The following is a 15,615-nucleotide window of genomic DNA, read 5'->3' on the forward strand; positions in this document are numbered from 1 at the left end:
TCTCAGAGTCTCTTTTTTTCTTTCTTTCTTTCTTTCTTTTTTAATGCAATGCTGGGGGTTAAACCCAGGGCCTTGCACAAGCTAGGCAAGTCCTCTACCACTGAGCTGCATCCCCTGTCCCGGGAGCATTTTGAAGCCACTGTGTACTTAGAAGGTCTGCAGCCACAACTCTGCCCCTGACTAGAGAGTATTGACAGGCAATCCACTTTCATTATCATTAATTACTTTAAGCAATTAACTGTTAAGCAATCCAAACGTACTTCTGTCCTGGCTCCTGATGAGACCTGACATTTAAAATCCATTGCTAACTGCCGTATTGACTGAATGTTTATGGAACGTGTGGGCTCTACTGTGTGCCAGGCAATATGTTAGGTGGTAGGGCCAGAAAAGTAAGGTAGAAATGGCTCCTACCTATAAGGAAGGACCCAGCAGATGGAACCAAACTTATAATCAAAAAATTACAAGGCAGACTGAGGGGTGTTGTGGTGGTTGAGAACGCAGAGCAGTGCAGTTAACATGGTTTTGCTTTAGGGGCTATTGAAGAGTGAGTGTCCGTGAAAGGTTCTGAGAACCACACAGGAGGTGCTTTCTTTTCACACAGAAGCTAGAAGGCAGTCATCCCACCACTTGGGACACTCTGAGTTCCTTCGGTCAGATAAGAATGTAGGTGCTTCTTACTAAAGGGAACATAAACACATCAATGCCCTACAGTTAGAGCATCTCCAGGGAAAGCAAGAATGCCCTCCTCGAATCTCCACAGCATTTTGTCTGTACTGCCCTTCACCAATCAGCAGTGCGCATATCTCTCTCTGCTACCAGACTACCCATAAATTCATGCATTCCTCAGAGGCAGTTACAGCTCCAGAATCACCAATTCACCAGGGGCCAGTCCACAGTCTTGCAGACAGTATGAATTCAGTAAATGGCCCTCTATATAGCAACTTCCCTTCTCCCTTTACTCTAGCCCCCCCCCCATATCCAAGCAAGCTGAAACTGGATGATTCTACCACTGTACCTCAGACCCAGCTGTCTTGGTTCTGTTTCAGAGACAGAGCCCCACAGTTCCCTCAACCCCTCGCCATGCCTCGATTCCCTGTAACGGCCACCCCCGTACTCCCCACTCTCTTCCACTTCCAACACCTCCTTGGCCAACAGCTTGCTGGGACACACAATGAAATTCATACTCCTCAGCCCTCCCTCCAGGCCACCTATCCCAGACCACTTCTCCTCTCTTGTCCTTCTGCTGGATCGCACCCTCTGCCCTGGGCCCTCTAGCCATTCCGGATCACTTCTTGATCTGAATCCTTCTGGCTCCCAAATCTCGCTTTGTGCCCTTCCAGGTTGCTTTGGCCACATGACACCTCACTCCCAATCAGCTTCCCACCAAGGCTCCGTGCACGCTCACCCAGGGCCAAGTCCGGAGGGTGAAGTCACTTTGCGTGACAAAAACGGGGCACTTCCTCTTGGTGCGATGGTGCACATGGTTCAACCTGCCACCCTTCGTGATGAAATCTTGAAAGTTCATTCGTTAATCATTCCCCCTGACAGCCAGGCGACCTTTATTGAGGTGTTGCCATACCACTGATCAAAGTAAGAGATTGTGTCCAAGGACAACGGGTAAGGGGACTGAACTCAAATGTCCAGAAATGCCAAAATGAAAATCAACATGCTGCAGCAGTGTCAGTAAATTCATCTCTGTGCCTAAAACTCATCCACAGTGCTGCAAACACAGCCCCCAGCGTCGCAGTGAAAGAGGCAATGTGGGTGCTTTTTCTCAATTCAAGTAGATATGTTGAACCGGGAAATTAAAACTAACAGCACAGTGGCAACTTAAATTTTTATTACAAAGTCAGTAGGAAATAGAAAGGGAATAGAAAGAAGCGGTGTGCCTAGAAGACACGTAAGAGCCGAAAGATGGAACTTTGCCTCCCCTCTCTGACCCTGACCCGTAAATACATATTTCATTGATATGTCTTATCAGCATTACCAGGACAGTAATTTATTTCTTAGTCAGATGGTGCCGTCTTATCTTTTTCTACCTCTATTGTACTGGTTGCCTATCAATGACAGGTGCTTAGAAGTTTACGTTCCTCATACCAAGGCTGGGTCACAAAGACAAGGGGACAGAGATACCAGCTGCAGCCAGTGCGACTGGGCATAAACTCTAAGAACAAGGCGTGAGGCTCTTCCTCCCTTATGGCTTTAAAATGTGCCAGGTAAAGTCACTGTGATCTTAGGGCTCTTGATTATTTCTCAATACTTTTAGGACTAAAGGCTTTAGTTGCCTCTACATTCTTACTATGGGTTAACATCAAGGCAGAGGAGAGGGGAGGGGGGGTTCTAAAGTGTAAGCCTGTGTAGCATCCAGGCACTGAATGCCTTTTACATTTTTATTGAAAATAAAATTCCAGAGCGCCGGGCGTGGTGGCGCACACTTGTAATCCCCGCACTTGGGAGGTGGAGACAGGAGGATCGCGCAGGTTCGAAGCCAGCCGCGCTGGCTTAAGAGACCCTGTTTCCAAATAAAAATATAAAAAATAGGTGTCTGGGAGTGTAGCCCGGAGGTAGAAGGGTTTCCAGAAACCCCAGTATCACTAAATAAATAAATAAATAAATAAATAAATAAATAATAAAATTCCAGAGCAATTTTCCAATTTTGGCACGCGTTTTAATGCTTTTGACTTACTAGGCTAGTTGTTCTCAAAGTACAGGCTAGGGAACCCTCGTGAGCACCATGAATCTTCAAAGGGAAGTTATTTTTTTATTTTTATTTATTTATTTATTTGCGGGGCTGGGGCTGGAACCCAGGGGCATTCGACCTCCGAGCTACACCCCCTGCCCTATTTTTTATTCTTTATTTTGAAACCGGGTCTGAGTTGCGAAGGGCCTAAGTAGCTGAGGCTGTCCTCCAACCGCGATCCTCCTGTCTCAGCCTCCCGAATGCTGGGATGACAAGCGCGCGCCACTACACCCGGCTTCAAGAGAATTTTAAAAAGTCAAAACTATTCCAAGCCCAGGGCAGTTGCCCAAAAAGGGAACTGATGGGTTGGGTACAGACAGAAGGGAATCCTGAGTGGTAGACCATTCTAGGCAACATGGTGAAACTCAACAGCTAAAAGAAAAAAAAAATTCCATGACAATGGAGTCAGCTAACACTCCCACTCTGATTCTCTTCTAAGTGTGTGGGAGAATTTTCTAGAAGCTCCACAATGTGGGATATATCAACAGACTAAACACACTAGCAGTCATGAGAATCTAGTACTATTTTATCAAGCCAGATACTAAAAACAGAATGTGAATGATGTAAAACAATGCAAATCTTCTCGCCAAATTAGTTTTGAAACTCATTTTTCCCTAAGAATATGCTTTGTGTGTGCTTTTCATTACCTTCGGTGACTACGGAATATATCTTTTCAATCCGCAGTGTTAATTTCTTATGCTGCGCATGTGACAGATACACCCCACGTGAAGCAAACGGTCCCGAGGACAGAAAGTCCAAGACCTGCAGGCCTACTCAATGGCACGCCTCTTGCCCCAAGGTCAGAAGATGACCTCGGCTATCCACTACCCACTTTTACTAGCCAAGTAAAAGCTGACTTGAAGAAAAGTATTTTCTAAGGCGTCCAGAGTCACGGCCTGGCGGTCCGTCCCCTTCTCCCAGCCCTTCGGTGCACCTGCTGGGGTCTGGGGAGCCCGGGGCCGGCGTGGGCGGGGCCTCTGGCCGAGGTGGGCGGGGCCACCGCGCCAGGCGAAGCGACCTCACAGAGCCTTCCTCCACGCAGGCGGGGCGAGCCCCGGAGCGCGGCCTTCTGGGATGCGGGTGGCTTCAGCCGCGGCCAATGAGAGGCGGCCACGTCACAAGCGCCCCTCCCTCGCGCCTGGCTCCCGGCTGCGCGCCTGGCTGCCCGCCGCGCTCCGTGCTGTGGCCGCGGGCCGAGCCCGGCGGCCCACCATGGTGGACTACTACGAGGTGCTGGGCGTGCCCCGCCAGGCCTCGCCCGAGGCCATCAAGAAGGCGTACCGCAAGCTGGCGCTCAAGTGGCACCCCGACAAAAACCCGGAGAACAAGGAGGAGGCCGAGAGGAGGTTCAAGCAGGTGGCCCAGGCCTACGAGGTGCTGTCGGACGCCAAGAAGCGCGACGTGTACGACCGCTGCGGCGAGGCCGGCGTGGACGGCGCCGCCGGCGGGGGCCCCTTCCAGGACCCTTTCCGCTACGTCTTCACCTTCCGAGACCCGGCCGAGGTCTTCAGAGAGTTCTTCGGGGGCCGGGACCCCTTCTCCTTCGACTTCTTCGGAGACCCGCTGGACAGCATCTTCGGAAGTCGGAGGAGCTCCCGGGGAAGCCGCGGGCCCGCGTCCCTCTTCACCACCTTCAACGAATTCCCGGCGTTTGGGGGTGGCTTTTCTCCTTTGGGTACAGGATTTAGTTCCTTTGGTTCCCTGGGGAATGGCGGTGTTTCTTCCTTCTCCATGTCGTGTGGTAGTGGTGGGACGGGCAGCTTCAAGTCCATGTCGACTTCCACCGAAATAATTAATGGCAAAAAGATCACCACCAAGAGAATCGTTGAGAATGGCCAGGAGAGGGTGGAGGTGGAAGAAGACGGGGAGCTGAAGTCCCTGGTCATAGATGGCAAAGAGCAGCTGCTACATATCGACACCAAGTAATTCGCTGGGCTTAATGCGCGTTTTCAGGAATAGCAGGACATTTTTTCCCCTAAGATTGCAAGTGAAGTCTACTTTCAGAACAGCTGTACCCAACAATGTATAAACAGTTCATGCCAACGCGTATGTGTTGTTATTGTTGGGATCACATCAGTAGGATCTGTTTGTTTGCCTTAAAAACAGTTGTAAATACCTGTATGCACTTTGCTATTTATTAAACTAATCCCAAGGCAGAAGATGAATATTTCGTGGTGCTAAGAAAACAGCCTTCACCATGGCACCTTGACCTTTCGTGTTTCGGCTTTGTCTGAAAGGTGAAGAAGGTGGCTTGCTCTGAATCACTTCAATTTATTGAAACATAGCCATGAGTAGATATGAATTTATTATTAGTACTTCTGGAATAAAATAAAGATGGCTTTCAGTTGTGCATTAATGCTGGTGATGAAGAGTTGACCATTATGTAAATAAAATGTTAAGCCTAGGCTTTTTAAAAAAAGCAGCTAAACAGCAACACGGCTCTAAGCTTCCCGTGGTAGCCGTAACAAATTCCCACAAACTCGTTGGCTTAATCAATACATACACTCCTCCAAATGGTGGAGGCCAGAAGTCTGAAATTCATTCACTCTAGAAGACTGATGGCAGAATATTAAGTGACAGCTTCAAGGCTACATTGGTTGGTTAATGGCACGTTAGGCCTACTGAGCCCTAACTTGGTTCCACTACTATACTGAATGGTGAAAATCTAAAATCGCCCTTCTCTAAGGCCCCATAGAACCCCTTCCCCCATTGCCATGCATGGAACACTAAATTATCTGGTGGAAGCCACGTTTCAAGTTGAGGTACCACACACATCTGAGAAATTGCGTTTAGGCCCCACACACTTTCTCAGCATGATTGCCTGAGTCCGGAAAGTGTTCTATGCCCCTCCCCTGGAGATGGCGTGGAGTGGTACCCGTGTGACAGCTGAAGCTAAGAATGCAGCAAGTTCTTGAGTCTCTGCAGACAGATTAGGTGACATGAGCACACCGGCAAGTAGAACAATGTAAGAATGCGTGTGCATGACTTTTAATACGATAAAGTCCCGTCTGCACAGGTTGACATGCAAACACCTCACAGAAGGAACGTGGGATCCGGTCCTGTCCCACGGGGAGCATGTTAAAATCACACACGGGACAGTCACTGGGTAGGGCAGGGCTTCCCACATACTAACTGTACAAGAAGTGTCAGAATGAGACAGACAAGCCGCACACAGCATCTCACAGCAGTGACGACACTTGACAGTATTTGGCTGGGGACGCATTAATTCTGAAGAAGTCGGGGGGTGTTGGGGGTTGTGAAGTGATCCGAAGGAGCACACGGCTTCCTGGAGACTACCCTTTGTGGAATTCACACTCTATATAGGACAGAGTGAGTGTACAGCCATAGTTAAGAGATGGTTAGCAAAGAGTTGAATGGCAGCCAAAGAGCCTGGTATTTAAAGGCCATGGGTCCTCAGAGCTCTGGCTACTCAGTTAAGAGCAAGCACCACAATCCGTTTTAAAGTGTCCTAGAGTAGTGCTGGTACAAGCAAAATTTTCCTTTTACAAAAGTATATAACATTTTACAAAAAGATTTTCGATGTGTGTGTGTGTGTGGTATTGGGGATTTAGTGCAGGGGCATTCTACCTCCAAGCTATGTTCCTAGACCTATTTTATTTTTATTTGGAAGCAGGGTCTCAGTAGGTTGATGAGAGTTTCACTACTTGGTAAGGCTTCCTTTAAACCTGCAATCCTCCTGTCTTAGCCTCCAAAGTACAAGCGTGTTCCACCACGCCTGGCTGAAAATGTCTTTTTAAAATGTTTGAGCTAAAAGATAACATACTCCTGTAGGCCCATATGAGGATATTTATCTCTCATAACAGGATGAGTAGGCTTTCAGAGTGAGTGCAGAGATGACCAGAGGGCTCCACTCTAGTGGGTTCTCTCCATGGAATCACCAGCCTTCCCACAGACTGCTCCAAGCAAGGAGATATCTTTTCAACATATGTTTAACAAACTAATTTCTAAGCTAAAAGTGAACAAATGGGTAATACAAAAAATAACATAAAACTAGAATATTGACATCAGATGAGATGGGTTAGGTTAGTTCACAAATATAATTTTCTTCCCCCTCACAGCCTAGGAAATGGCACCTCCAGGAAGACAGCGCTCGGCAAATGGGATGCCGTGGAGTCACACCATCGCCTGTCAGTCTTGCTCAAAGGCAGGCTCGTGGGAATAAGAGTAGCATGGCAGATATACAAAAAGGGCAGAGGGTACAGCATGTTCTCGACCTTTGCAGAAAGGTCATGTGGTGGGAATTCATTGTTAGGAACCTAGGAATAGATGAGGCAGGGTTTGGGCACTGTGGAGCCTCAGAGTCTAATCACATTGAAGTAAGCACAGAAAAAACACAGCAGGAATACTCGGATACTTAGCCAGCACCGTCCTACCAGGGTAAAACCAGGTCCATCAAAACCACGTAGAAGGAACTGGAATTCACACGACTGATCAGGGTTGTGTTACGCAGAAGCCCTGAACAAGACCTCATAAAGTGTTGATGCATTTTTCCAAATAGTTGTAGTTTTTAAAAACTATCTTCAGGTAAGGTTCTGAGTCAAAGTGCAGTCGAGTGTGGTCAGGTATTGGTATCCTTCCAGGGTGTGGGGAATATCATAAGTTATTTTGAAAAAGTCCTTATTGAAGTGGATAGTCACCTCTGGAGCTACACCATAGCCTGGTGGCCTTGGGCGTGGAGCACAACGTCCCGCATGCTGAGCCAGTGGCTGCCCTCCATGGACAACACCAGCACCTTCCCACCCTCAGCACAGGGCGGGACACACAGCGAGAGCAGCAGCCCCGCCAGCCCTGCCAGGGCCCCCTGGAGTCCCACAGCCAGCTCGCCAGCGGCCCACGCAGCTGCCTTCCACACCAGGCTGTGCCTCCTACCTGAGTTTCTTTTAATTTATTCCCATGTCACCATGCCATCCAGCAAAATGCAAGTCATTGGAAGACAGAGTTTATCATCAGGTTAATTATTACAAGCGAACTCCATCCTGCCTCTCACTGCTGTCCTATCCTCTGCCGCCCCCAGGCAGATACTGAACTTACCACTACTCTCCAAGAACCCATCTGACCCTGCTACTCTCTCCGGGGACATCCTAGTTCACCTTTTCTTTCCCATCAGTTTTCAAAACGAGACTGGGGACACACATTTTATCACGTCCTACTGTGCTGCCTACACACCGGCAGCTTGCCGTTGAGCTCCGAGGACCCATTCATGCATCTGTCCCAGTACAACCTCGGCTGGATGTGACCCCGCTGGTAACTCACTTAACTGCCATTCACGAGAAGGCTAAAGAGGCATGATATACTCTGTAAGAGATGTGAACATGCTCAAGTTTGACACATTAAAATAAAAAGAGGGCTACTGAATTTCAAAATTAAGAAAGAATTTTTTTTAAATGAACACTAATGTAAAAATAAGCTTACCCTAACTGAGGAATAAAACCCACTGTATATATCATGTGAATGGACCCGATTTTTACATGAAAAAAAACTAGCAAATGGCAGGTTTTGAGAATAATTTTTTAAACATTTTATAATTTTTAAAACTAGAAGTAAATTCATATGCAATATGGTAGATAATATATGATTAGCAATATTGGCATCACTAGAGATAGTTTGTGCAGGATGTTACTTAAGAATAAAACAAAATATATGGACAAAATGCAAGTATTAAACCTACATGAACCAATTTGGATACTGTATTAATAGAGCAAACACCATTTAAAAATTCAAATGTAATTTGAGCAAATATCAGTTATAAAAGGATTAATTATCAATCGCATGCACTATTCTTTAATAATCAAGCAGATTTGCTGAGGATAATTAGTATGGTAAATCTGAAAATATAAAATTTGTGTGTACCCAGGGAACATCTACAGACATTGGTCATCTAGTAGTCCCTGCCTAGAAATTACCATTTATCCCTAGAAGTGGGATTAATCAAAATCAATAAATGATGTAAAAGTATAACACATATTAGATTTATTTTCCTTCCTCTAATTAATTATGTCTCTTATGAACACATCTCTATCCCTTCAGAGATAGGGCTGTTAAAAACTGATCATGTGAACCGCCATGAGTCTCCCGTTGCTGTTTCTGTCTACTGAGACTATGCAAGCCAAACTCCCCCTGATGGGACAGCCCACAGCTCCACTTCTCTACCCCCTGATGGGACAGTCCACAGCTCCACTTCTCTACCCCCTGATGGGACAGTCCACAGCTCCACTTCTCTACCCCCTGATGGGACAGTCCACAGCTCCACTTCTCTACCCCCTGATGGGACAGTCCACAGCTCCACTTCTCTACCCCCTGATGGGACAGTCCACAGCTCCACTTCTCTACCCCCTGATGGGACAGTCCACAGCTCCACTTCTCTACTGCACAGCTTAGGAAATGGCACCACCAGGAAGAGAGTGCTTGACAAATGGAGTCACACCATTGTCTGTCAGTCCTGTACACACCCACCCCTGCCTCTCGGGCAACCAGAGGTCATAGCAAACCTCAAGCACAAGATGGCAGACATCTTATTAGTTTTACTCACCAAACACCAGAAGGGGAAAGACGAGTAGAGAAAAAGCACCTGAAAGATTTCTTTTTAAATATATTCTGGGTGGAACACTGAGAGGATTAAGACGCCAATACAGACCTGAGACAGCGGCTTCCTGTGGACACAGTTTATGCCCCCGGTGAAGACCATGTTGGGCGTGAGGGGCCTGGGGTAGTCCAACACAAAGTCCCCTCTGAACAGCCACATGGATGCATGGCTGAGAACATCCATCACTGACACCTCTCTATGTAGAAGTTCAGAGGCAAGACACATAAGGAGTCAGAGTAGCATGGCAAATATACAAAAAGGGCAGAGGGTAGAGCAGGTTCTTGACCCTTTGCAGGAAGGTCGTGTGGTCTGAATTCATTTTAGGAACCTAGGAATATATGAGGCAGGATTGTGACACTGTGTGGCCTCAAAGTCTAAGTCACATGGAAGGAAGCGCAGAAAAAAAACACACCAGGAATATTCAGGTACTTGGCCAGCACAGCCCCACAGGGATAAACTGGGTCCGTCAAAACCACATCAAAGGAACTGGAATTCAGATGGCTGATGAGGGTTGTACTATGCAGAAGTCCTGAACAAGACCTCTCATTGAGTGTAGATACATTTTTCCAAATAGCTGTAGTTTTCAAAATTATCTTCAGGTAAGGCTCTGATTCAAAGGGTAACCTAGTGTGTCCCAGGATGTAGGTATTATATTCTTCCTGTGAGTAAGGGATGGCATAGGTTGTCAGGGTGAAAAAGTCCTCTTTTTTGAAGTAGATATTCACCTCTGGGACCAAGACCAGGACCTGGTGGCCTCGGGCATGGAGCTCCCGCAGAACGCCCCGCATGCTGAGCCAGTGGCTGCCCTCCATGGGCAACACCAGCACCTTCCCGCCCTCAGCACAGGGCAGGACACACAGCGAGAGCAGCAGCCCCGCCAGCCCTGCCAGGGCCACCTGGAGTCCCACAGCCAGCTCGCCAGCAGCCCAGGGCAGCTGCCTTCTTTACCAGACTGTGCCTCCTACCTGGATCTCTTCCATTGTATTGCCTTATCACCAGGCTATCTGGCAAAATGGCATGTTATTGGAAGGCTGAGTCAATCACCAAGTTAATTATTACAGGTGAACTCCATCCTGCCTCTCTTTACTATCTGACCCTCTACCTCCCTCCAGGCAGATATGGAACTAACCACTTCTTTCCTGGAAAAACTCCTCTGACTCTGCCACTCTCTCTCTGAGGATATCCTAGTTTATCTCTTTTTTTAAATCTATTTTCCAAAACAAGGCTGCGGGCACAGGTTTCATCACCTCCTGTGGTATTAACTATATGCCAGGAGGCTGCCACTGAACTCTGAGGACCCCTCCATGCTTCTGCCCCCAGTGCAACCTCTGCTGCATGTGACGCCACTGGTAATTAATTCCTTTAACTATCTTCTGCCATCCACAAGCAATACAGATCAGAAAACAAAGAATACTGCTAAGTCATCTTGCCCAAAACAGCAACAACAAAAGTATTGTTGGCATCTGGTTTGCTTAATTTGCTACATCATGGATTCCTATGTACTGTAATAAACAGAACAGCTGGGGAAGCCTTGAGCTAAACACACAACGTCTTGATTCTTGTGGAGGCTCTGCTGAGGATTCGGTATCTACTCCATGGTGAGAGTAGCCTGTTTCAAGCACCAACTTTGAACATGGCCCTGTCTCAATTCTCTTCTGAATGGTAAAGACTCCAATCCTTAATCTGAGCCTTATTAGATCCCAAGAGAAGTGATACCACTTCCCTCCAGGAGCATCGCAATTCCAAGTCCTGATAAAGATGTGGTCCTTTCGAGCAGGATGGGCTGCCCAACTTGTGGGGCTTACATTCACATTTCAAGATGGAGAGAAGCAGTGTGAAGCCCAAGTGAGGGCAGGACCTGTGGGTGGCACAGTTCAGATGCCCAGGAGGCTGGCACTGCCTCAGGAAGTTACTCTCACATTGCTCAGCAGACTGCTACCACCTCCTTACCCTCCCTGCCCTGGGAATGATGTGGACAGGTTAAGGAGACATGATACGCTGTTAGAGGTCTGAACATGCTACAGCTTGATACACAGAAATAAAGGGCCCCTGAGTTTCAAAATTAGGAAGAACGAATTTTCGTAAAGTGAACACGAATGTAAAAGTAATGTTTACCCTGAGGAATAAATTCTACCATATGTATCATGATAATGGACCCAATTTTTACATGAAAAGAAACTAACACATGACAAGTTAAAAAAATATATTTAAGCTGGGTGTGGTGGGCACGCTTGTAATCCCAGCATTCGGGAGGCTGAGACCGGAGGATCTCGGTTCAAGGACAGCCTCAGCTACTTAGTGAGGCCCTCTGCAACTCAGTGAGACCGGTTTCAAAATAAAGAATAAAAAGTAGGACTGGGGGTGCAGCTTGGAGGTAGAATGCCCCTGGGTTCCATTCCCAGACCCGCAAAAAAAAAAAAAAAATTCTTTTGAGGTTTTGCAATCTATGATTTGCCAAGGACTTGGTCGTGTCCAGCTATGGAGATGGGAAGCAGGATATGGTACCTGGTTTAATCATGGGAGAAGGTCAAGGAATCCTTAAGAACAACCACTGGCCATCTTTCCCTGGTTCCTTTGCAAACAACTCCAAGCCACAGCAATACCTTAAAATCAAACCCCTCTCCTCAATTAAATACATTTTCCTGGACCCTCATGGCTTCCAGCTCCTCCAGGGAGAAAAAAAACCTGAAACTCTACTCAAAACGTACCAACCACTCCTTTACAGACAACTTATCTGCGGGCTGCAGGATCCCAGATTCTATATCTATGTATGGCTAATGGCCACCATTTTCATGAGCGGGGTCCTACACCATCTGTTCCCTATCCACCTCTCTGCCTTCTTCTTATGTAGAACCTCAGCTGGGGAAACCTTCTTCATATGTGGGATCAACAAACTGGAAGGGCACTTTCTTCTATTCTTCCATCTGGCCACCAAAGTAGATACAATACCAAAAGAAGAAAAAACCTTACACACTCTTCAGACCATTCACATCCACAATAAGAAGGAAAAACCTAACTCCATTCCTAATTGGGCTTGGCGTAACCCACAGGAGTAGGTAATGGAATAGGGGGCACTGCCACCTCCTCAATTTTACAGATGCTGTCAAAAGATCTTTCTGACAGTCTAGAGGAAACTTCACATGAGATGGTAACCCTAATGTAGACTCTTCAGCTGCAGGAGCCCTCCAAACCAGGAAGGGTCTTGCTAACAGCCAAGGAGGGTGGGCTCTACTTGGAGAAGGAAGGCTGCTTTTACATAAATCAGTCTGGAATAGCAAAAAATGTACAAAACAAAATTAGAGGAACGATGCCTCCAGGATAAGACAATGCCTCTCAGGATCCAGGAGACACGGCTGTGAGCTGGGGCTGGGTCTCCTGGCTCCTCCCTCTGGAAAAATCACCGGTAATAATAATTCTGTTCTTCCTACTTGGATTCTGGGTTTTTAACCTTGTATCTAGATTCCGTTCTCAGAACTTACAGGCAGTGATACAAACCACCACACAGAGTCATGTGGGTAGCATTCTCTTGATTCAAGATGTTCCTTACCATCTCCTGCCAAAAACAACTCCATGATGCCCTCTACACTGACAATTCAATGTCCCCTTTGTCCTCAGGAAGCAGCTCAAGAGAAAACTAGCTACTCCACAACCACCCCTTACCTTCCTTCCCCTTCCATGAGATGAGTCTGGAAATGTAATACAAACCCTTTCTCCCACCCACCATGGTCGACCCATCATAGCGCCCTGGTAACCTTGACAGGAGGTGCCCACAGATCATGGCAATTTTAGTGGCACTGCCCCATCCACATACTGAAGAATGTTTTTGGTTCCCGACCCTTCAAATATTCCCATAACAACATCTGATTCCCCTCACCTTCCTCATTCCTGTGTTAATGTTAGTTGACTTTGTCCCATATTGTCCTATAAGGCTGTGCCCACTCAGCAGAACCTGGCCTCAGACCCAGACCTGTATCAATTTCTAATCTCCTGAAGGTTAAAAGTCTAGTCTTCTACAGTCCTTTTGGAGACCAGGGTGGATGTGGAACTGAGCCTTTATTACATCCTGGAAGTTGTCCTGAAGCTTGCCTGTAGGCTCATTGCCAGCCCGTGTCCTGATAAGTTTGGAGTCCTGCAGGGCAAGATGAGCTCCATAACTTGAGGTGGGTGTGTTCAGATTTCATGATAGAAAAAGCCAAAGTGAGGCCCTCGTGAAGGTGGGACTCTGTGGGTGGCTCAGTTCACTTTCCTAAGAGACCGGCCCTACCTCACAAAGTTACTACTAGGCTGTTCAGAAGACTGATGGCATCTCCTTGTTCTGTGTTCCCTGGGAAAGGTGTGGGTGGCTGTCACACTGTCTCACTGCAGCTGTGTCTTGGTACCCATTCCAGCCTGCTATAGTTGGCCTGGCTCAGTCTTCCTAAGGAAGTTACCAACATTACAGATGAGCATTGGAAACAGAGTCCACACCTGGGAAGATGTGTGTAGGTCAAAGGCTTCCTGATGCCACCAGCTGCCATTATACAGGAAATCAGAGCAACTGTTCCCCCAATGTATGAACACTTCATGCCAAAGCCTATGTGTTGCTATTGCTAGAACCCCACAAATAGGATCTGTTTGTCCTTAAAAAAATTTTAGACATCTATATACACTTTGCTATTTATGATACTGGATCCAGAGGCAGATGTTTGAAATGTGAGCAGTTACCTTGCCCTAAATCATTTAACTTCACTTTTTGAAAAAGATGAGGGAAAGATAGAAACATATTAATAATACTTTGATTCAAAACAAAGATGGCTAAAAATGCTGAGATACAGAAAGAGTTGGCCATTGTGTAAAAAAATTGTCAACCCTATCATTTTAAGAGTTCCTAAATTTAACAGCATGGTGGTTGCTGTAACAAATGCCCATGCTTTAAATCAGTGCACATTTCTAAGTGTTAAAGGCCAGAAATCCAAAACCTGTCTACTAATCTGAAAACAGTGTCTTCAGAATCACGCCTGCACTGAACGCTGATGGCAGAATATCAAGTAAACAACTCCAGGGTGCTTGGTTGGTCAGCGGCACATTAGGACTGCTCGGCCCACACTTGGTTCTACCACTATACTACATCTGGAAATGTAAAATAGCCTTCCTTAAAGCCACATAGAACTCCCCCACTGGGATGATGGAACAAATATCAAATTACCCTGAGAAAACCCAGGTCTCACCTAAAAGACTGAGTGGGTGACACCACATTCACATCTGCAAATGTGCCATTCTGCTGGCACATTTATGCTCAACGTGAAGACCATTTTGGGCCTCAAGGAACATGAGTGAGTTCCTTGAGAGAGTCCATCACAGAATGTCCCCGTCCTTTCTGCAGATGGCATGACATGACAACGGAAAGACAACAGTCTGTTCCAACAACAGTCCGAAAAAAGCTAAAACAGTCCGTTCCTCGCTCTCTGCAGAGAGCCCCTGTGGCTCGGACTGTCAACTAGAACAACATGAGAGTAGGTCTGCAGCCTTTCAGCATCACAAAGTCCATCATGCAAGGGACTGAAGTAGGACAGAAGAGATCCAAGAGACAGGTAGAAAGGAGACACAGAGAAGAACAAGGAGAAAGTAACTTTAATAAGGGAACCTGTGGCAAAATTCCCCAATACTCCTCAAGCGATCCTGTCACCAGCTCCCTCCACTCCAGTCCAGGCCTGCTAGTCCCAAATGCTGAGGGACTTACAAGTCTTGACTGAGTGCCCTGAGCACTGGTAGCCAACCTGCTGATAAGATACGAAGGTCCCGTTAGGAACCTATAGATGATCAAAGCACCCTAAATCATCTTGTGACTACCAGACTAATGTTATTCTCATTTACCTCCTCCTCCCTCCCCTCATGAAAATCTCATAAAAGAAGAGCCAGGAACCCCCCAAAATGCACTTCTCACCCTAAAACTGGCCCATATTCTTCCTTAAATAAACACTTTTGGGTTCCCTAAATAAACCTCTATGTCTCTGATTGGCCTATGCTGAAATTCTCTCCCATAGTGTAAGCCAAGGACCTCTCTCTCCCCCAATGAGAACTCTTCTAGACCTTTCACAGAATCAACCCTTCTCCCATGATATTTCTTGGTGGCCCATATGGGGATATCATAGATATTGACTTTGGTAAGTCTACTAATTTTCTCTCTCTCTCTCTTGTAATGTTTATTTAACGTGTATGTGTGTGTGCACGTGCGTGTGTGCACGTGTGTGTGTCCTGTTTTAAAGAACATAAACTCGGTGTGCTCTATTTT

General features: G+C 46.7%; 2 protein-coding genes across 7 annotated transcripts in view; one reads left to right on the plus strand and one right to left on the minus strand.

Moving 5' to 3' along the window:
- UGT1A8 (UDP glucuronosyltransferase family 1 member A8) overlaps positions 1-15,615 on the minus strand; it is a gene marked incomplete at both ends in the record, with an annotated part of 180,478 nt that overhangs the window by 14,889 nt on the left and 149,974 nt on the right. The window lies entirely within an intron of this gene.
- Positions 3,953-4,666, plus strand: LOC308258525 (dnaJ homolog subfamily B member 3-like; the record flags this gene model as incomplete). Its single annotated transcript, XM_080689162.1, has 1 exon — positions 3,953-4,666. The coding sequence occupies one exon, from the start codon at positions 3,953-3,955 to the stop codon at positions 4,664-4,666; it is 714 nt and encodes a 237-aa protein (XP_080545288.1).

Source organism: Muscardinus avellanarius (genome assembly GCF_963383645.1).
Source record: "Muscardinus avellanarius genome assembly, chromosome: 2".
Taxonomy (NCBI): Eukaryota; Metazoa; Chordata; class Mammalia; order Rodentia; family Gliridae; genus Muscardinus; species Muscardinus avellanarius.